Source organism: Heteronotia binoei, chromosome 13, assembly GCF_032191835.1.
Source record: "Heteronotia binoei isolate CCM8104 ecotype False Entrance Well chromosome 13, APGP_CSIRO_Hbin_v1, whole genome shotgun sequence".
In the NCBI taxonomy this organism is placed as follows: Eukaryota; Metazoa; Chordata; class Lepidosauria; order Squamata; family Gekkonidae; genus Heteronotia; species Heteronotia binoei.
Window position 1 is genome coordinate 42,791,084 of NC_083235.1, and position 22,817 is coordinate 42,813,900.

The 22,817-nt window shown below is 41.8% G+C and overlaps 1 protein-coding gene across 1 annotated transcript in view; it reads left to right on the plus strand.

The window, feature by feature from the left end:
- CA10 (carbonic anhydrase 10) overlaps positions 1-22,817 on the plus strand; it is a 546,255-nt gene that overhangs the window by 61,497 nt on the left and 461,941 nt on the right. Inside the window, exon 3 of the mRNA XM_060252934.1 lies at positions 17,225-17,299. Within this exon, the coding sequence (XP_060108917.1) occupies positions 17,225-17,299 (75 nt within the window). The remainder of the gene's footprint in view (positions 1-17,224; positions 17,300-22,817) is intronic.

Sequence of the window (22,817 nt, forward strand, 5' to 3'; positions counted from 1 at the left end):
GTATCTGGAGGTAAAGAATCTATGGAGCATGTAGTCAAGATGGCTAAAAAAACCTGAGGGATGGACAGGTAGATACTTGAGAAAAAAGGGAGCGTAGAAGGGCCATTGTGGTAAAAGAGGGCTTTGAAAAACTGAATGTCAGGAGAGGTTAGATGTGTTCTGTTCCCCAAAGGAAGACACAAAAACCTTTGAGGCTGATCAGTTTTATGATGCTCCATTAAAGACTCTGCAAAACCATGGAAAATTTAAATCCACTTCAATCCAAATGAGATCCCGGTGACCTTGTTTTGTATAAAACTTCTTCCAAAGTTCTTCAAGAGGACTTTTCATTGCTGTATGAAGGCACTTATAGCCGGTTGGTAGTGATTTCGCTATGTCCTCTGAGATGAATGAAGTTCACGTTACACTATGTAGACATGTTTGATGTCAACTGAAGAAGTCTTATATGAAATGAGAAGTCACCAGGATCTTGTTTGGATTTGATTGGATTCTACAGTTTGGAATATAACAAGGGGAGTTTTAAACACAGCATTTTTGTTGAGTTCTTTACAATACAAGGCAGTCATGATGTGCCACATCTATGATAAATAGAGCCAACCATTTAAAGAACAAGGAAAATAGGTTATATTTATTTCTTGTAAGTAAATAAATCAACATTTTGAAACAGTTAAGTTCAACTAGTCCATCTTACTAAAAGTTCCATTTTATCATCCTGAAGTGAAACTAGAGTAAAAGGCTTTTCAGTTTGGTTTGGGATTCCATTATGCAAGGTGGTGTTATTCTTGTGCCTATAGAGTGGTGAGTGGCTTCTCATCCACACTCCTTGCAGAGAGTTGCCCAGACTAGGATCCTGAAGCAAAAACACAATTTGAAGCTTTCAATTCAGATGGGAGGGGGGATCATTTGTGAACAGAGGTTGGATAAGGTTGGTCAGAGGTATTTTTATTTTATTAAAATAAACTGAATGTCCTTGTGAAAATAGTTTTTTTCCCACTTTGTATTGGATTAGGTGCAGTTCAAGAATCAGTATTGCACCCTACAAATAGTTAAGGAAATATTTTCTCTTCAAGAACAAAACCTGAAGAAAGTCTGAGGAAGTTTGGGTGTGCTTGTGATTACTCTTTGTAAAACACTCTGGATATAGTAATTTGCATATAAATTAATATCAGCATTGTTTCTCTGCAGGAATCTATGATCTGATAAGATTACTGTAGGGGAGGGATTAAAAGGTTGAAAAAGAGAAGCTCCCCCCCCCTTTTTTTTGTTACTCCAATAGCTTTTTATGTACTCTTACTATTTTCCAAGATTAGTCCATGGTTGAAAACATATATGAACATGGAAGGCCATTGTGTGTGGGGGGGAGGGGGGTCCAGGAGGCACAATAAAACACTTGGCACATTACAGGTATTACCGTACCATGTATATACAGCTAAACGGACTACTTGGTTTGGCAATATTTATCACCTATTAAGTTAGGTCTGAATCCAAGCAGTCCTTTATTGCATTGCATGATTGATGATAGCACCCTTTGTTTGTAAAAGGGGGGAGGTTATGCTAGGTGCAATCCTTTCAATACATATGATGGGCATTCTTTTGGTAACATTCTTATATTTTCCAACTTTAGTATGCAAAATCAGAAGCCTAGATTTTTTGAGGGCACACATTTGTGCATGCCAAAGCAGAAAAAAATAGGTGCATTGTCCTGTTCACACAAAATAGCAAATGCATGTATTGGAAGGATTACAGGTACCATGTTGTCCTGTTATTCAAGGTTGAAGCACCAAAATAATAAGACCTAAACACATCTTTGATATGGGATTGTAGTTAGATGATCCTGCTATGCAGCATAGGGCCAGTTGTCTTCTGCTGTAAGATTTGTAATGCTGACTAAAATTATAGGGCTGTTGAAAGAATTACTGAATCAATATATGATAAATGCCCTGAAAAATAAAGCACCATATAAACGTTATTAAATGGGGATCTGGATTTTTCTTGGGTTCCTTTTAACAGGATGTAAAGTGAATGTGAATACACTGTCCAACCAAAATCTACTTTTTACAAGGCACTACAAAAACACTAGCCTGTTTTCTTTTTTTAGGCCATATGGAATGTGTAGGCAGCACACATCATCTTGTCTGTATTTCCCCCCTCCTAGCAGCTAGGGGCTGGCTTATTGTAAACCACAAATTTCAGATTTTTTTTTTGCTGCACTATCAGAGTATCCACTACATTAGCAGGAGTAGGTAGCATAGTTTAAAGACTAGCTGATAACCAAACAGCATCTCAGCTTGTGAAAGCAGAACGGCTAATTAAAATGCAATAAAGCAATGGGGCAAGGTGATAAATAAGGTAATAATAAAATAGAAGTGGCGTAAATGAAGAAGTGTGAAAAGAAAATAGAATGAAAAGGAGAACTTTCCAACTGACTTTATAGCTCAGTGCCATGTGAGCTGATGTAGGAAGAGAATTTACAGTTGGAGGCACCACCAAAAAGAAGGCCCTGTCTCTGGTTGCCATACTAGAGGTTGGTATGTACAGAGCTAAGTTTCTGTAGCAGATCTTAGCTTAGAGTATCAAATGAGTGACTTGTATACCTTCCTTTGTGTTTCTGCTGTAACCCTGACAGGGGAATTGCTGTAATAGCCATACAGCAGGTTGTGTTAGCATCTTAGTCTGGCTCTCAGTCTTCCCACCACAACTTAGTTACTGCTTCTCTGTTTAAGTTTGGTTCTGGAACATTTTGTTATTCTGAGGTGAAAAATCCAACGGGTATCCTCTCCCCAGTTTTAGTATGGAATAAAGTCTATTGTGCAGTTCTTTAATTGAATGGGAAGTGTTTAACCTCATTACAATCTCTCACTAAGGTTGCCAAAAGGCCTGGAGGGATAAAATTGTCCAGTCCCTTTAACAAAGGAGTGTTATTCACCAGATTATGCTATTTACCTCTATGCTTTGAAAAAGTTTCAGCTGCCCATTTCCACAGATTAAGGCTCTATTAAATAAAAAACACATTTTTCTCTGGGCTGGTTGGTAAATCTGTCTTTCTTATTTTAGTGGCACCCTAAACCACTTCAGGTTTTTCCAAAAACAGAAATATTACCTAACTTCATCACTTCTACACTTTGTTCAAAGAGTGAAGATGTCAAACACAAAACCTATAAAAACAAGCTTCTGCCATTTAGCAGGGAGGCGGAGTTCAGGAACATCTTTGCAAGCTGTATGGCATCTCATCTGAGCTTCTGTTTCCATACCTGGTTTGCAGGTAACTAAAGCCAGGGCATGGTCAGAGGAAAAAGCCTTTTGATTTAAGCCAGAGGGCTCTTCACCTTTAGCCTGTGGCTTATGACCTGTGGTCACAAGTCAGCAGTCCAACAGATCTAGGACCAGCCCAGGAGTTTGTGTTATATATTTTTGTTTGCTTATCTTCAAGGCTTTGATAATTTGCCTTTGGTCCCCAGTGTGGAGAAAGCAGCACATAAATGCCTAAATAAATATTTTTTCTTCAGTAGTGATTTTGGAGAATGGCTAGTCACAAAAAAGAGAATTCTTACTGTGAAACATGGAATGGAAATTGCTGTTTAACATTCTTGTACTATTTTTTTAAATAAAAAGATGAATCTGAAAATGTCTTTTAGGAACTTCACGACCCATGTAATGTTTCTTCCATATGTCCTTTATAAAGTTTCTCAACGAGGAAATTATTAATATTCATGGTCAAATTAAAAAGTCTTATTGGCTGCACTCAGATGTCACATTTAGTCAGCATTAAATGGACATATGTGCCCCTCTCCTCCTTCTGTAGAGTACAGTGAAGCAATCTCAGTTCAAAACTAGCCTGTGGGAATGCAAGTGTGTGGGTTAAACAGAATTATACCCCCCCAAAAAAAAAAACTGCCCAGGATTCCCAGGCTTTAATCTAGGGTTAGTATTCTGTTTTATGGGAAGAAAACTAGTTCTAATTAACTTTGGGTTGCCTGGTTCAACTCAGGAAATATCTGGGGACTTTGGGGGTGGAGCAAGGAGACGTTGGGAGTAGAGCCAAGAGATTTTACCATTCCAAATAAACAAACAACAATACACACACACACAGCAGTGCAGTTCCTCTTGCCTACCTTGGCAGCTGTACTTCCACTAAATTAGTGAAATTGTCATACTTTCACAAGTCCACTTGTCAGGTTTTGGAAGCATTTCCAAGCATGGCTTTTTAAAGGAACACACAGAGACACTTACAAAACAGCCAAAATAAACAGAGTTTGCAAGCCCACACTTTTGTGATCTTACTGAAGCAAATTACTCATGGGAGTTGCTGAATGTTACCATCTGCTGTATTTCAGCTTCTTCAGACAGAAACAGGAAAGGAAAGCAGCCTAGAGTTTTCCTCTATCCTGTAGTCAGGTTCTAGCTAACTCTTTCTTATCCATTTCACTATAGAAACAAATTCCAAAGTGAATGCAAAACAGGGATTCTGGTCTCTGACTTTCTCACAGCTTCACACACTCATGGCTCTGCCTGATTGCCCTGCCCCTTGCTTTCCTGCTGCTGAAATTTAAAAGAACACACATTCCAAAACACAAATAGTTGCAAGCATCTTCTAAGCCTGCCGAGGTTTAAAGGCAAATGATGGTTGTTGGGGCAGGGCTTTCCCCTGCCGACCAGCTGGATGGTGGTAGGGAGGAGCCTGCAAAACGGGGATCCCTTGCTGGGACCTGGAGAGTGGAAAACCTAAATTAACTTGCACACAAATTTTTGTCATGGATAGCAGGGTGGGATTACTTAGACATGTTTTGTATGAGAAAGGAGATGCCAGGCAGAAACATGAGCCCAACAGCAAGTTAAGCTTGTGCATATGTTGGTTAAATGTGACATCTGAATGAACAGTTGCTGCCTGCTCGATTATCCAACGGGTGAATTCACGTACACTAAATAATGTGCTTTTCAACTGGATTTCTATTGTGTAAGATTAGCAAAATTCACTTGCAAAAAATTGCAGTTTGAAAGCACCCACTGACTTGCTTACAATTTGGAAGTGACCTTTATATGGAATTTATTGTTTCTATAGAAAATATACAACATTTTCACCATTTTTACAGTCCTAATAGAGAGTTACAAACTAGGGGCCTATGGAATATTGGATTTATGGAAATTTGGAATCCCCCTCCCTATTCCCAAATCTTTCCCTCCAGGCTACTTCCACATGGCAAAAATCCTCTGCTTTTCTTCATTGCTGTGAACTCAGAGGCACGCATGCTGCTGACTGAGCTTCCATGCAGAGTTTTCTTCAGCTGAGTTGTGAATTCCCACCTCACACTGGGCAAGTTTTACCTCCTGCATTACTTTCCAGTAATTCTTGGCAAAAACTACCTGCATGTTTTCCCTTACAAAATAAAAAGTGGTAGAGACTTCATTTTAAAAAAAATGAAAACTGGGAATTCAGAGGAACTGCAGTTTGAAATGGAAAAAGAGGCAATAGATCATTACAGTGGTTTTGAGCTCTAGCACAATAGCAACTACAAGTTTTAATTAAAAAGCCTGCAAAAAAGCACTGTGTTGATGTGGCAGGAAACAATGCTGATGTGGGTTGGGAGCTTTGCAATTTCAAAAAAGTACAACTGCTGCCCATCCCGCTCCTACGCTCATCACATCCTCCAACGTCTCTGAGATGGTTCAGATAACTACCACTTGGGAAGTGGTAACAAATTTTTCTGCTGTACTCCATCTGTCTTTCTGGGTGCCTGACCACAGGAGCACACAAGCGAGGCAGATTGGTGGTGTGAACCCACCAATCTGTTTTAGGCGCTCACTGGTATTCTTTCTTTTAAAAAATTGCTTTTAAAAAATTGTTGAATTCTTTTTAAAAAAAGAAACCCAAACTGCACTAAGGGGGTGGCACATAACAGCTCTGTGAACGTGCCAAGGCGCCCCCTGCGTGATATATAGGCGCATCACATGGGAGCATCTGATCGAGATTTGGCTGCTCCAGTTTGGGGTGGTACAGTTTTGGACGCCTCCGGTGCACCCAAAACTGCCTGTCTGCACCAGCCACAGTGTTCTTTCCATAAGGATCAGAGTAAAACAGCTTTGGGAAGTAGTATGCTACTATAGCATGCCCCCAGTCATTGAGTGCTTTTTTTTAAGAGTCAAACTTCTCTGCACACCTGAGAAATCTCTGTATTATGGAGAGACTTGACGCTTGTCTGTTGGTGATCTGGTTCTTCAGTTATTGTTAATACATTGGGGGCAGGACATTTAGTATCAGGGATAGCAGTTGCTGTCTTTGTAAAAGCAGCTGGTATATAATCATTCTCATTCCTCATTTAAGGACTCTTGGAAGACCCCAGTGAGCAATAGATCATACTCCTTAAGCTGGTACCGTCAGTTACCCAGACAAGCGAACTCAAAGATCTGATATCTCATAATAACATAAAAGAAGCCATGTTCAATCAGACCAATGGCTAATTCAGTCCAACAGTCTGTGTCACACAGTGGCCAAAAACCAGGTGCCCTCGAGAGATCCAGCAGTGAGACAAGATTCTCTGTAGATATTTCTACATATCTTGAATTAACACTCCTGTTAAACTGTTTTCTCTCATTTCCAGCTGTCCATCCTCTAATTGACTGAAGTTCAAAGTAATATTTTAACTTGTCTCTGAGATCACAGTTCTGTTGGCTGCTTCAGAGCACCAATCTAGTTGGTTTGAGCAAGTTTCTGTGCTCTGCCCATCACAGGGAGAGTGGCAAATGTTGTTCCCATGAATCTGCCTGTTTCCTGGAGGTGTGGGATCCAACCCTATGTATCTTGGTTCTGAATTAATGACATCAGTTTGTTCTTCCACTGAGTGTGAAGAAAAGAACATCTGTCCTGAGGTAGAGCTCTGTGTAACTTGAAAGCCTGTGCATTGGATTTTAAACATTAGCTCATCTTAATCCAAAGTTCTTGTTTCACTGGCACCAGGTTCAAGTACAAATAAACTTTTTCTAACGGTGGCAGGTTGGGACATTCTAGGTAGGGTCATAGATTGAAAATTTGTGGTGACAAAATGCTTTTCTTAGTTTTCAGCACGTATATTGTTGAATCCTAATCACTTTGTGGAGCATTTTCAAGCTCTTTTCTACTCCTTGTTCACTGATTATTCTGCTAATGCTAGGATCACTATTTACAGTACAATCCTAAGGAGAGTTAACTCCAGTCTAGCCCATTGAAAAGAATGGACTTTGACTGGAGTAACTATCTTTAGGATTGCGCTGCCAGTCAGTGATCTTGTGCACATCTGCAGGCTTGTAAAGTTTATTGCTTAGGTATTAATATTGTAGGATTTCTCTTGTTAGGGTGCAATGTGTCAGAACTGAGGCAGATTTTCTCACATCACTCTTCGGCATACTGAACTCTATGTTGGTGCCACTTGTATTTAGATTGAAATAGATAAGGGACCATAAGAAAGTCAGAAGCATTGCATAATCCATAACAGGAAAGCTGCTTTTAGTTATGTTTACTGTTTTGCATGCATAACCTTGGAGTGATGGTGCCTCTGATCAATAATGTGTTCAATCTCCCATTGACAGCCAAATTGGGAAGGTGAGGTTAACATAGCAATACATAACCTTACTTGTTTTAAAATTGACGATAGAATTGGAACAGTCTGTTAAGCAGAAATACGGTAGTTATTTCACTGACTGTTACGAATTAAGGTGGATCCAAATCCTAGTCTGTTCACATGGAAGATTTCTTGTTATATGAAGGGAAGAATTATGCAAACATTCATAAGTGGAATGGTCCTTCTTAAAGGGGTTTGAGAGAGGAGGAGAGAGAGAGAGAGAGAGAAAGTGAGAGGAAACAATGTAGCCCCCTTTCACTTTATTTGCAGCATATGTGGAAGAAATGTTTCTTGTGCAGCCCCACACTGAGACTGTGCTTGCACAGGCTGGCTGTGAAACATTTTCTTTCTAACTCAAAAACTCCAAAGAGGGAGCCAACACATGTGCGGGATTCCTGCCTAATGTATCATGTGCTCCATCGTCTGGTGCCCCCTTCTCTCAGTTTCTTTTTTGCCACTGCAAGGATAGGAAGTTTTCTAGCATGCTGCTTCAGCCCAGCCCATGTCCAGCCAATCCTACTACATGGTATCTGGAGAGCTGTATCCACCCCACACTCCACCTGAGCACAAGGGTCATCTGCCATGTTTCATCAACAAGTTCCCCTGCTGGACATTTGCAAGGCGGCAACCTGGTCAACAGAGGAAACATTTGTGAAGCACCATGCTGTAGACCTTCATGCGAGAAAAGAAGCAGATGTAGGCAAGGCTATTCTACAGTCTCTGTTCAAGTGAAAGACTCGCCCCACCACCTCTGATGAGTAGCTCGCTAATGGTTCCATTGTGGGGCTGTACAAGTAAATGGAAGATGAAAACAGAGTTGCACTTACTAGTAACTGTTGTTCATCAATGACTTCTGTGCAGACACACATTCCCTCTCTGCTACGCCACCATGAGCTCTCACAGGGCCTGTTGTGCCATGGAAGGGAGCTCGTGGCAGCTTAGTGGGAACTGTGGGAAGGGGGCACCTGAAAATGGAGCACCTGCTGTGATAGGCAGAAATCCCATGCATGTGTCAACTCTGAAAAAGGGCAAGGTGCCCTCTCTTTGGAGTTTCTGAGCTAGAAAGAAAATTTCCTGCAGCCGACCCACTCAAGCGCAGTCCCAATGTGTCTGCACAGAAGACATCGATGAACAGCAGTTACAGGTAAGTGCAATTCTGTTGTGGGTTTTTTTGCTGTCACTACATTATGTGACATTGGATCAGTGAGCATACTTTCCCTCTCCCCCTGTTATTCTACATGAAAAGGAAAGCTGCCACCAGCTTATTTTGTAAATAGTCTAAGGAGGCTAATGCAGTCTGTACTTCATCCCTTCTGTCATCACTTGTGCCACATGCTGGTTTCTTTGTATGAAAGTGAGTAGCTCATTAAAGAAGTACCAACTTTCCAGCAATTAAGTACTAACTTCCCCACCGTCTTTCTTGCTTATATTTATATAAACACTCCATCATGTTCTATTTCCTGGCTGCATTCCTGCATTTCATTTCTCATTGTTGGAGTCTTCTCATTTTTAAAGCTATTTTTTTAAAAGATCCTGATTACATGATGTTTGTTTTAATTTACCTCACATTTCCCTCCCTAATGAGGAACTACAATGGCTTATCACATTGTTATCTATTCTGCACCATATCTTCAGGTGCAAATTGGCCATTAAGCTCACTGGGGCATTTTCTAGTGGGCTGCTGCCTTGAGGGGTTAGTGGTGAAACCCTCTCCCCCTCAACTACCAGGGAGCAACTACCAGTTGGGCTGCAGTTGAAGCAATGGAGCATCTGTGCTCCAGTAGAGCATCTGAACTCCACTAGAGCATAAAAGGGAAGACAGTAGAGCACTGGAAGAGGGGGAAATGTTAGGAGGCAGCCAGCTGTAAACTACCAACTGTAGTAAGCCAGGCTATAAAAAGGGAAGCTGGAATGAACTTCTGCTGGTGGCTAGTGTGGGAGAAGAAAGCTCCACCATCTTGGCAGCAGAATCTGGGGTTGCGGGGTCCTACAGTACCTTTGAGACTGAGTTAGGATGTTTCTGAACATATCGTGGCTGAGATACTCTCCAAGGGCAACCTGAGAAAGACAGAGCATTTGAAATCTAAAATAGTTGCTTCTGGCAAGCCTAGACCCTCCTGTATTGTATGTAATCAATGAAATTGTACATCAACTGAAAATGAATCACATAACAGAATATCTAATTTTAAAAAACCAGTAGTCCAGACGTGTTTCAGCTATAAGGGCCTTTGTCAGTACCTTGTGTCCTTGCAAAGGAAACTATAATCCTCAATCTCCCTAGTGGTATTGGAACAAGGCAAAGGGGCAGCAGGAGATTAAAACAGAAAACAGGTCAGCTGGTAACAGAGAGGGAGTTGAAATATTTGGCTATAAGTGTCTTTGTTGGGAAAAATGATTGAAGGTCTGTCTGGGAGGAGCACATAGAGAAAACATTGGATCTCAAAGGTGGCAAGAGATTGGTCAGTTCTGGTTTTGAAGAAAGGTTAGAATAGTTCTAGGAACCCACTGTCAGACCTTTAAGTTCAGAAAGAAGAAACAAAGAGGGAAGAAACTCAACCATGAAAACTGTGTGGGTACTTAGAAGGCTGAGCGTAGCAAACTTAAAAATAATATATTTATTACACAGTGTAACAAGTGACAATAACAAGGTAGATATATAGAAATACTAAAATCTAACCTGTAGAAATTGTACATCAACCGAACATGAATCACATAACAGAATATAATTAAAAAAAAACAGTAGTCCAGATGTGTTTCAGCTATAAGAGCCTTTGTCAGTGGCCTAAAACTAAGTAGCACACACTTAAAACAAATTGTAAAACTTACAGGCCTTGCCTGAACCAGACTTGTAATCAGGGCTTTTTTTTTTTGTAGCAGGAACTCCTTTGCACATTAGGCTGTACCTCCCCCCCCCCCCAATGTAGCCAATCCTCCCGGAGCTTACAGTAGGCCCATACTATGAGATCTGTAAGCTCTTGGAGGATTGGTTACATCAGGAGTGTGTGGCCTAATATGCAAAGGAGTTCCTGCTACAAAAAAGACCCTACGTATACTCAGATCTGCCTTTGCAAAACTGGAATTCTGCTGTGGAATCAGAACTTCTCAGGATGCTTAATTCTGTCTACAGTGTGCAGCAGGGCATCATGGGATATGCACAACATTGAATAAACATGACACAGGGATGCTTGGGTATAGGCAGCTAAGGACACAAGATGGCTGGAAAGACAAGTCTGAGTGGAAGTGAAACCCTAGTGAGCAGGGCTTTTTTGTAGCTGGAACTCCTTTGCATATTAGGCCACACACCCCTGATATAGTCAATCCTCCTGGAGCTTACAGTAGGCCCTGTACTAAGAGCTCTGTAAGATATTGGAGGACTGGCTACATCAGGGGTGTGTGGCCTAATATGGCAAAGGAGTCTGCTACAAAAAAAGCCCTGCTTGTAATACTGAGGGAGAGCTAATGTGGATTTCCCTCAGCAAACACCCCCTAATCCTCCCCTGCACAACAACAGCCCTGTGAGATAGCTTCAGAGGGTAGCCATGTCAGTCTGCAGCAGAATAGCTAGATTTGAGTCCTCTAGCATTTTAGAGAACAAAAAGACTTTTTGGGGTTATGAGCTTGCTTGAGATACCAGATGGTATCTGATAATGGAGCTTTGACTCTTGAAAGCTCATACCCCCCAAAATCCTGTGAGGCTGAGGGGTTATGAAGGGCCCAAGTTTTGTGAGCTTCCATGGCAGAGCAGGGATTAAAACCTGGTGGCTCCAGGTGTTAGTTCAACACTCTAACCACTGTGTTACACTAGTTGAATAGATGTACGTATATTCATCCATAAGGCTTAGTTTTATTGAAGTGTCCTGACTCCTGACACTAAATAATTGTGTATGGTCACCTGCAAGAACAAGAAACAATGCATTACCCAGTAGGAAAAGAAGAGCTGATGGCAACAGCAGCCATTGACAGATTCAAGATATTGCTTGTATGCATGCCAAGCCCATTACATAGCAGGGAACCGTACTGAAGCTGAGTCCTCCACCTGCCACTGTAAGAAACTTTTGGTCATAAGGGACTCATCAGTTCTGAAAAATTCCTTGTGTCTGATGCATTTCTGTGAGCAACTTGAATGAAAATACGGTTTACGACATCACAGGATGGACTTGCTCTGTTTGGTCAGATAGGATTCCTTTGGGAACTTTCACACCAACATATTTCAATAGGACTGGCATAAAAAAAGAATTGTGCTATGGACATTGTTGTTTAGGTTGTCTGTTTTTTAAGCCCTTCTTGATAGCTCAAATCGGTCCCCCATTTCTAGGGTCAGACTGACTTTGGAGGAAGCCAGGCATAATGCCATTTCATCAGATGGACATGAAATTAGACAAAGCAGGCATGCTCTGTATGTGTGTGTGAGTGAGTGTACATGCACATGTGCGTGTGTCAGACAGGATGCCCAGTTTTAATGCAGAATAAGGTTTTAAAAAAACACCCGGCTTCCTTGCTCATCTTCAAAGACCTCTTGGCCTTTTGTATTAGACCAGTTGGAAGAATGGGCTAGATCAAAGCTTCACCCCCACCCCCCACCCCCGGATTTGTGTACTGATAGAAGTTCTACTTTCCTTTCACAGAGAATGGCGAGCACTGCTGGATGGCAGGAGTGTATTTCAGATGTGTAGCATATTCCTGCCTGTCATGTTCTTTGGGTGCAGTTTTCTCAATAGAGTTTACTTGGCACTGGTGCCAACTGTAAAAATTTCAAGATTCATAAGTGAATATGGCCCTGAGAATCAGATCCCCAGTTTACTTGCCTGGTAACATGAATGTTGTCTTTGCTTTCTTGCAGCCTGTAAAATTCAGGACTGGCTGGTTTTTTTGTCCTTCCTCTGTTATTTTAAATGACCTGTACACAGTATCTCTGGCACTTTAATCCTTGGGCATTTGCTTAGTGTATCTAGCTTCAGCATAATCCCAACAGAACATTAACTCAGCCCCTCTGAACTCTATAGTTGCTGGCGCAGCACGATATCGGATTGGGTTGTTAGTATTGCCTCCTTTGAGCTTCTTTTTAGCATGCTTAACTCGATGCTTGTTGACCTGATAAGGATTTTAGAAATGTCAAGTAATGACAGCCTCGCCGGGACATTGCCTCCTCTTACAACTGGTATGCTTGTACTCTCAGCTAGTCATTCAAGTACAAAACCATGATTATCTATTTGCTTGTACTGTTGGAAACTCATAAGCAGGAAAATACATATAAAGACAAACTTTCCACTTAGCCCCTTAACATTTCCTGCATCAGTTAACAGTAAATAGTGAAGTTCATATGTATGTGTAGATATACCAGGGGTGACCAAACTGTGGCTCAGGAGCCACATGCGGCTCTTTCACATATATTGTATGAATCTCGAAGTCCCCACCGCTCTATTGACTAGCTAGGCATTTCTCTCTTTAAATAATTTCTCCAAACCAAGCCAGCCAGCGGCTTTGAGAATGCATTTAAAGTTAAAGTTTCTTTCTTTCCACCTCTCCCTCATCTATTTTCCTTCATCCCTCCCTCCCTTCCTACCTTCCTAAGCAAGTTTGGCCGCCCTTGGTGTATACATTAATATCTGAGTGTGTTGAGTGCCGTCAAGCTGTTTCTGACTTTATGGTGACCCAAAAGCACACAAATCAACCTTACTTCTAATGGGAGGAGACTGCAATATCAAGGGGTCACCTTGTTGTGCAACTGGCTTATTAGACTGTAGTGCTACATATGAAGCTTATTTCAGCTGAGAAACATCTACCAATCCTACTCAAATAGCTATTGAGCCTCCCCTGAGGAAAATGATATGCATGTCCCAGTTTATGTTCACTGGCTGTATTTTCAGAAGAGAAGCAGGGACACTGTTGGGTCCAACAGTCAGAAGCCACCAGTGCAGGAAGAGGGCAGTGAAAGTAAAGGATTAATATCTGGGTCACTTGCCCCACCATTATCTCAACTAACGGATAGTTCCAGCTTTTCTGTGTTCTGCCGTTTCCCAACAGATGGTGATATATTTAATGAAGCATCTCTCATTGTGTAATACTCCCTGACACATACCTGTAATAACCTGGAGCTTTGGGTTAGGTCCTGTCACCTGTTCCACTAGCGTAAGAGGCAGCATAGTGTAATGGTTAATGTTTTGGACTAGGATCGGGGGGGGGCACATTTGAAACACCAGTCTGCCATGGAAGCTCACTGGGAGATCCTGCGCCAGTCACATACTCTCATATTAAACTACTATACAAGATCCTTGTTGCAAGGATAAAATGGAGCAGGGAAGAATGAGACTGTTACCTCTTTTAGGCCCCCCTTGGAGAGAGAGGCAGGGTATAAATATCCAAATAAACATCATGGAAGAGGTACAATCTAATCCAGTTGTCATTTCAGCCCTCCTCCCATGTGGGTTTTTGACACTATGGGTGTTTTTACGTTCAGTTTGATCCAGAGTTTTAGAGTCTTCAAATCGCCTGCCACTGTTCTGCTTTAATTATTTTCCTTTTACATTTAAGCGTTTCAATTGTGTGTGGTGGCAGGGTGGTTGTCTCTGATCAGAGGGCAGCTGGAATACCAGTGCTTAGTTAAATGTATACAATTGCTTGGAAATCGTGTCAACACTGCAAAAACAATACAAATTTAAATTACTAGATGAGGCAAGCAATGATATGTAAAAATTTCAAGTGCTGTCAGTTCTCATGCAAATTACTGCACCTTGTGATGGCTTTTGGAGAAGTTTTTTTAAAACGCATGAAAACTTCTACTATGCACGTTTGAAACGCCTGTAGAGAAAAGACCAGATCAAAACTAGTGTGGAGAAAAACGTTGCAGGAGCAGCTTGGAAACTCATCTCACTGAAACAAATGTAGATGCTTTGGGCAGCAACGATGCAAAACAGTTGTGAGAACATTAGGTAATGTAAAAGGTGAGTTTCCAATGCGATGATAGAGAGTTGCAAATTGCCAGTGTAAAAACACCCTATAGGTCTCATGACCACCAGCATAGGCTTCTGAATGGTGAAAAGGAATGCTTGCTTTCCCTTTTTTTTTCCCCTGCAGAAAGGTTGGTAGAATCCAACCGCATGCATCTCAGCTACTGGTCTTAATTAAAAATGTGACAGATTTTAATTGCAAGCCCATTTGGGAGTCATTCAGGCTGCAAAAGTAAAATATCAAATAACTATGTTTCCTGATCTCAATAATTAAGGGAGAGGGTGCTTCTTCAAGTATCCCAGACCTCAGGTGTTAGAAGGGTTGAAAGATTTCCACCTTTTGCACTCATTCCCAATATTACATCCCACTCTCTTTTCCCGCTGTAGCATGACCAAGAAACAGATTCTCCATCCTTGAAGCTATTAACAGTAAAAGTATTCAAATGTCATATTCTCCAACTAGGCTTGCCAATCCCCAGGTGGGGGCGGGGGATCCCCCAGTTTGGAGGCCCTCCCCCCACTTCAGGGTCATCAGAAAGCGGGGGGGGGGATGTATGCTGGGCACTCCATTATTCCCTATGGAGAACAATTCCCATAGGGTATAATGGAGAATTGATCTGTGGGTATCTGGGGGCTGGTTTTTTGAAGTAGAGGCATCAACGTTTCAGCATAGCATCCAGTGCCTCCACCCAGAATACCTGCCAAGTTTAAAAACGATTGGACCAAAGGGTCCAATTCTATGAGCCCCCAAAGAAGGTGCCCCCATCCTTCATTATTTCTAAAGGAGGGAAGGCATTTAAAAGGTGTGTGGTCCCTTTAAATGTGATGGCCAGAACTCCCTTTGAAGTTAAATCGTGCTTATCATACCCTTGCTCCTGGCTCCACCCCCAATGACTCCTGGCTCCACCCCCAAAGTCCCCAGATATTTCTTGAATTGGACTTGGCAACCCTATCTCCAACCCAGAAATTAAATAAGTCTGATTGAGATCCAATTTACAAAAACAATACTGCAAAAACAATACTGCAATACTACCTGTTGGTAGTCCCCGGGCCAAAGGAGGCCCGTCTAAAATCCACCAGGGATCGGGCCTTCTCAGTAACGGCACCTTATTGGTGGAACCAGCTGCCGGAGGAGGTGCGGGCCCTGCGGGACCTAGGGCAGTTCCGCAGGGCCTGTAAGACAGCCCTCTTCCGGCAGGCCTATAATACTGACTGACAAGGAAATCTTTTGGATGGAACAAAATGCATCTGTAGACCGCCGGTTTTTATCTATCTTGCTTTTATTAATTTATGGTTTTAATTTTACTTGTAAGTGTTTTAAATTGTAGTATTTGAATTATCATGTTGTAAGCTGCCCTGAGACACTTCGGTGCGAAGGGCGGGGTATAAATCCCAATATAAATAAATATAAATAAATAAATAAATGTAAAGTTTTGCTAAAGATTTTAACATTGGGTATGAATTTGTTTGCCTGTGTTGAGAAATGTTCAGTCATAGAACAATGACTGAGATCATACTGTACAAGTTTGAGCACATGCTTGTCAGGTAGCTGACAGGCTTCCATAGTTCTTTTATTTTCATGATGTAGGATGTAAATCTTAACAATCCTTCTCATCACCATATTCTTCTAATGTAGATGAACAAACAGTTTTGTTTCCTGATATACGAATCTATATAGATCTTAATATTGATTTAAGCAATTCAGAATTCCTGGCAATATAACATTAACCTTTCCATCCTCCTCTCTTTCTCTCTGTCCACCCTCCCCCTAAAATAGTACGTATCCCTTTGGCCTTGACCTATATGGCCCAGGCAAGCCCTATCTCATCAGAGCTTGGAAACTAACCAGAGATGGCTCTGGTTAGGATTTAGGTGGGAGATGATAAAGTCCAGGATTGCTGTGCAGAGGCAAGGAGTGGCAAACCACCTCTATTTGCCTCTTGCCTTGGAAACCGTACAGGGTCGCCCTATGCTATGACTTGATGGCACTTTCCACCACCAAGTCCCTCTTGTTTGTGTTAAGGGTAAGCAGCCTTTTTGACACAAGTGATGAAAAACATTGCAGAGCTTACATGTGAAGGAGTGGGGGGGAATGTACAAGAGTTGTTCTTGGCTAGACACACTGGGAGCAAGTCTAGCCAGTTCTTCTGGCCCAGTTGTTGGTTGTATGGGTCTGAAAGAGAGATGACAGGCATAAGCCATGTCGTTGCCTTCTCCCGCATAACCAGCCCCATCAGTGTTGACTGCTCCTCATGACCTTGCCTTGATATGCCAAGCAAAATTGCATGGTGTGTACTGTTTGGTATGCATGGCAGGAGTCAGGAAATATGGTTCTGCAATGTTATTGCTGTTTGGAACCAACCTCACACCTACAGCTGGATTAATTTAACATTCTTTCACTGTTTTTTGATGAGTGCATTGCAGTAGACTCTGAGAGTTTTTAATACATGGAAAATATGCAAGAGGTCTTTGTTTAATTCCAAGGGTTTCTTTTTTTAGCCTCACTGACAAGCTGGGCTTGCCATGCAGGAGCAGCTTGAGCATTAGCCCTTCAAGTCATAGTTGGTGGAGTTTGTTCAGTGAACAAGACAGTTATGATGATCGTTGCCCATGGTGAATGGAACCTGGCAAAAGTATAAGGAAATGATGTTGCCCTAGTTTTATTTTTTGTTTTCCTTCCTCTAGCTCAGCAGAATTCACCGAAAATCCATGAAGGCTGGTGGGCTTATAAGGAGGTGGTCCAGGGAAGCTTTGTTCCTGGTAAGTGCAAGTGTGCAGAATCAATCGCTTTATAATATATATGTTAGAGTGTCTCATTTACTCTTATGATGCGTACTTGAAAATTACCAACAAATATAAACATACATATTGTAATACAAATGAGCATTGTGAAAATCCGTAGCACCTACTTCCTATTTGCCACAAAGTACATAATCAATGAAAGCTCTATAGCTTTTTGTCGTCATATTTTTTTTTTCTTTCAAATCCTACGTCTTGAGCGCTTGCTTGTGACATGAAAGCGGAGGCAGGACAAGAAAGACTAGCCACCACCTTGGGATGCAATACTATTACCCTGCAATGAAAACAGGGTGAGGAGTTTGGGGGGGGGGGGGAGCCTAGTAAGGATCTTCAATTCTTCTGAGGAGTTGTGAGAAATTCTAACCCCAAGGTCAGAAACAAAGAGCAAATGGAAGAGAGTGAGGCAATCCCAAACAGAGTTGTACCTTTTAAACCCCATTTAAGTCATTGGGCTTACAAGACTGTAACTCTGATTAGGATAGCACTGTAATAAATAGAGAGACTGACTTTGTATATAGGGATACTATTATGGATTTTAATTAGCAAACAGTGCTGATTATTCCAAGACAAAAGTATAAAGGTATGTTTTCTGGGCTCAGACTTTCCTGCTAGGGTAAATACATCGAGTAAAAATTCTGTTTTCACAAATAATAGGAATGGCTCAATGGCAGTTCTGCTAATGGAATGTTTGGAATGAGATCACTTTGGAAGTACAATGCTTTCCTGCGGCAAAACTCTTTAAAAGGGTCTGCAGCCTATAGAACCAAATATAGCTCTTTGAGTAAATAAATGCAACAGTTAAGGTAAGGTATATTGGAGGGGTGTGTGTGATGCTAAAATAGCCAGTATGTTAGGGGAACGGCAGGCAAAGCCCTTTGTAGGGAGGGACAGTGGCTCAGTGGTAGAGCATCTGCTTGGGAAGCAGAAGGTCCCAGGTTCAGACCCCGGCATCTCCAAAAAAGGGTCCAGGCAAATAGATGTGAAAAACCTCAGCTTGAGACCCTGGAGAGTTGCTGCCAGTCTGAGAAGACAATACTGACTTTGATGGACCAAGGGTCTGATTCAGTATAAGGCAGCTTCATATGTTCATATATGTTCATAGGTCTAAAGAGCTTCTTAGAGATGTTTTGCAGAAAGGAAAATGATAGAAATAATCAGTTGCCAGTAATCTGCATGTGAATGGTGGACAGATTTATGCCAGTGCACTCAAACAGTTGCACGGGGTGTAGATTTATTGCTTATTGTGAGACCTTGGGTGTTTTCGCACTCACCTTCAGCCGGCGCCGCGACCCTCTTGACGACGGAGGATCTGTGCTGATTTCCCACACGAAGCGCTGGAGCAACCAGAAGAGCCGCCAATTTCCGGCGCGAAGCCCGCTCAAGCGTTTTCCTGCTTCTTGGCGATTTACGTTTGAGCGGGCTTCGCGCCGGAAATTGGCGGCTCTTCTGGTTGCTCCAGCGCTTCGTGTGGGAAATCAGCACAGATCCTCCGTCGTCAAGAGGGTCGCGGCGCCGGCTGAAGGTGAGTGCGAAAACACCCCTAGTGTAAACTGCTTCCAAATAATGGACACACAGCAAATCATGTTTGGACTGCAGAAACTTTATGAATTAGTGATCAGCATACCAGTCATCAGTAATGTTAAATAATACATTTCTGGTATCCAGATGGGCCTTCCTACACTAATTATTCCTTGTTGGTCTCCTAAATATAAAAACATAAGAGAAGCCATATTGGATCAGGCCAATGGCCCATCCAGTCCAACACTCTGCCACACAGTGGCCAAAAAACCCAGGTGCCATCAGGAGGTCCATCACTGGGGCCAGGACACTAGAAGCCCTCCCACTGTTGCCCTCCCCACCCAAGCACCAACAATACAGAGCATCACTTCCCTGCTCTTGCTCTGAATTTTGATGTTTGCCTCTTAATAGTAAAAGATTACTGGCATTTAATTACAGAGGTTGCCATTAAGTGTAGAAGGGTATGTCTCTATACCATGTGGGACAAATATTAGTGTTGTGTCAGTCAGCTATGATTGGTTCAAAACTCCTTGACATGTGCTCAGTATGGATCCAGATGTGTATGGATGCAGCTCTCCACACTTCATTGTGTTTAGGTTTTCCGGAACTATTATGCGCACATCGTGTGCACTTGCCCCATGAATTATGAACCAGCTGTTGAATCAGAGCATTTGTGATGCTGGTTGCATATTTGCTGTGGATGATTTCTTACATCAAGCAAAATGATTCCTATTTTGATCACAGTAACTTGAAGCCTTTTAAAGTAATTTTATTCTAGGAGAGCAACCCTTGAATACACATCAACCTCTGATTTCTTTGCTGTCCATGGACTGATAATAGAGTATGGCAGAATTGCTGACAAGATTAAAGGTTACTTTTTTATCTGGTATAAATGATCATGTAAACAATAGGAGGTTAGTTATATTTAGTACATGAGTTTTGTGTAAAAACTAAGAGGCCCAACTGAGAGGCTATCTGAATATGTTTCCCCCCATTTCTCACAATTATTTAATTGGAGATGCCAGAAACCAAACCTTTGACTTTCCTTCTGCAGTGTAAGACAAGTGTTTTGCCACAAAGCCTCTTCCCTGTCCTATAGAGAACATATATATATATATAGTGTAATAATCAGTGATTTCTCAATAGATCTAAAAAGGCACAGTTGTCACTGCATAATATTGGTGTTCTGAACACACCTTGGTAGTGCTTGAATTTAAATAAGCAACCACACAGCCACATTTCTGTAAGTGTGCAGCACAGCTGCTACTCTGTCTCATCAACTGCAGGCTTGAAGTGCCCAGCAAACCTAAAAGTATTCCCTAAACATCTAGGAGCATAAATAGAATTGAAAGTAGAACACGCTAAAGCAATTCTATATTCATGCTCCAGGTCCTACGGAGATTTGTCTTTGGCTAGCACTTCATAAAATGCAGCCATATGTTCTGTTCTGGATATTTTTTCCTCCGAAGATGACAAGACATTTCTGTCTTTTGTTTGTCTTTTTGCTAAAATGGTTCATGGATTTAGAATAAAATGAACAAGACAAAGGATATGGCAGGAACATATCCAAATGGAACTGGGTTCCTTGTCTAATGTTAATTTTCCTTGAAGAGTTTAAAAAATGTGCACAGCTGGGGAAAAAGCATGCTTCCTGCTAGTTCATTCACCATCAGTTGATAGGTTGTATTCCAATACTTGCACTGTATTCAACAAAAATAAAGTTTTTAAAGGATGCATTTTATGCATGCTTCCTTAATCTCTTTCTTTTAAAATCAGATTTCTCTTTTCATTTTTCTGCTCTTAATTTCAGAGGTTAGAAAGAGTGCAGTATAATCATGATGGATACCCTGATCTATCTGTCTGTTTAGGCTAGTTTATTGATATCGATGTGAGATATGAATCTAACTGGATTGTGGAAGCTAAGTGAATCCACAACTATTCCTTGAGAAGCATTACCTGGCTATGGTAATCCTTGCTGTGATTACATTCAGGTTAGATTACTGAAATATGCTGTGTGTGAGGCGGCCTTTGAAAAAGGTCCAGAAATTTCAGCTGGCCCAGAATGTGGCAGCCAGTTTATTGGGGGCTGGATTGTATCACCCCATTTCTGGGCACAATTCAAAGTGTTGGTTCTTACCTTTAAAGCTGTAAGTGGTTAGAGCCCAGGGTACTTGGAGGATCACCTGCCTCACAAGGCCTGATCTCTGTGTCCCTGACTTCAGATGTGAGGCTTTTCAATAGTGACACTTCACCTATGGAATGCTCTTATTTCTGAGGCTCACCTGGTGCACACACTACTCTATTTTAAGCATCTTGCCAAAATGTTTGTTTATCATTTTGCCTAAAAACTGTTACATCCATTTATGCTGCTGTATGCTTTATCCAAATCCAGTAACACCTCAGAGACCAACAAGATTTTCAGGATATAAGCCAGGGGTGGCCAAACTTTCTTAAGGTAAGAGCCACACAGAATAAACGTCAGATGTTTGAAAACCACAAGACATGAACATCAGATGTTTTAGAGAGGGAGGGAGGGAGGGAAGGAAGGAAGGAAAGTAGATGGAGGGAAGGGAGGAGGGGAGGAGAGGTGGAAAGAAAGCAACTTTAAATGCATTCTCCAATCTGCTGGCTGGTTTGACATGGACAAAGGCCTTTTCATAGATGGCTGACAGGGTGATGGGGGCTTTGAGAGCCACACAATATGTGTGAAAGAGCCACAGTTTGGTCACCCATAAGCTGTTGAGAGTGAAAGCTTCCTTCATGTTTCCTAGGGTTTTTTTTCCTTTCAGGCAACTCCACCAGGGAAGTTAGGATGTGATAGAGTGACTTTAAGGCAGAGTGGAGCTTTGAACACTGGCCTTCCTGATCTTAGTTCAACGCTATGAAGGGAGGAATCAATTTATGGAATTTTTCAGAGAACTAAGGAATCAGAAACAAAACAGTTTCTGATTTTGTTTCTGATTCCTTGCCGACCTGAAAAAATTCCAGAAATAGGCTGGATCCAGATCGACAGCTTGGGGTGGCATTGTGCCGACCTGGAAGTGGGCCAGCACAAAAGAAGCACACGTGGACGGCCAGACAGCATGCAGCCTGCTGCCGGGACAGGTGCACCTGGGAGGAGTGTCCACAACACTGAAGCATCCTAACTGCCGTGTTCCTGCTGTTTCCTGGCTGGTCAGATGGCTGGAAGGAACCTTGGAGGTGCTCAAATTATATGCTACCACTTTGAAAGTGGTAGCTTTTTCTGATGGGACTGGGATGCGTAAGGATGATGGTGAGTGTGGGATCGGGACAGGGGACAGATGTGCGCATTTGGTTGCACTTTTTTGGTCTGGCCCTGTCCCATCCCTGTGCTGGCTTAAAATGCCGGTCTGGACACAGCCATAGATTTTCCCCTAAACTCCTTACTTGTTTTTCAGCATTATACACCATTATTTTAATCTTCAACACTTTCCTATACAGCTGTTTGCCTCTTTAGGACTGGAATTGGTTAAGTGAAGCGTTTTAAACATTTAAAAAAAAAACAAAAAAAACATTGTGTCTTTCTGTCTGAAATGGGAAACTCAAAGTGGCTTACTTTTACAGATAAAATAATGCCAATCCAAGAGAACAAACCTCACTAGTGTGGTATGGCTTGCTTTCTTGGTTAGTCCAAGCTGCTTAGATGATTGTAAACAAGGGGTTGGAGCTTACCAACTTTTCTACAGGCCCTAAAAAAGTTGGAGTGACCTATTTTGGTCTTCAAAAATGCTGTGTGAAGGATTGTGTGTCCTTTATAAACAAAAGCCGAATGAGACAGACACAGTGGCAAAGAAGCTAAGCAGGCAAGACTGGAAAAGCTGGTAGGATCCAACCTAGTATGTACTGAACTAGATCACAACTGAGGATACGTAGCATCTCCACAAAGAAATCTCATGGGATGTATTGTGCCTCTTTTGCTTCCCTAAGATTTTCCTGTTGT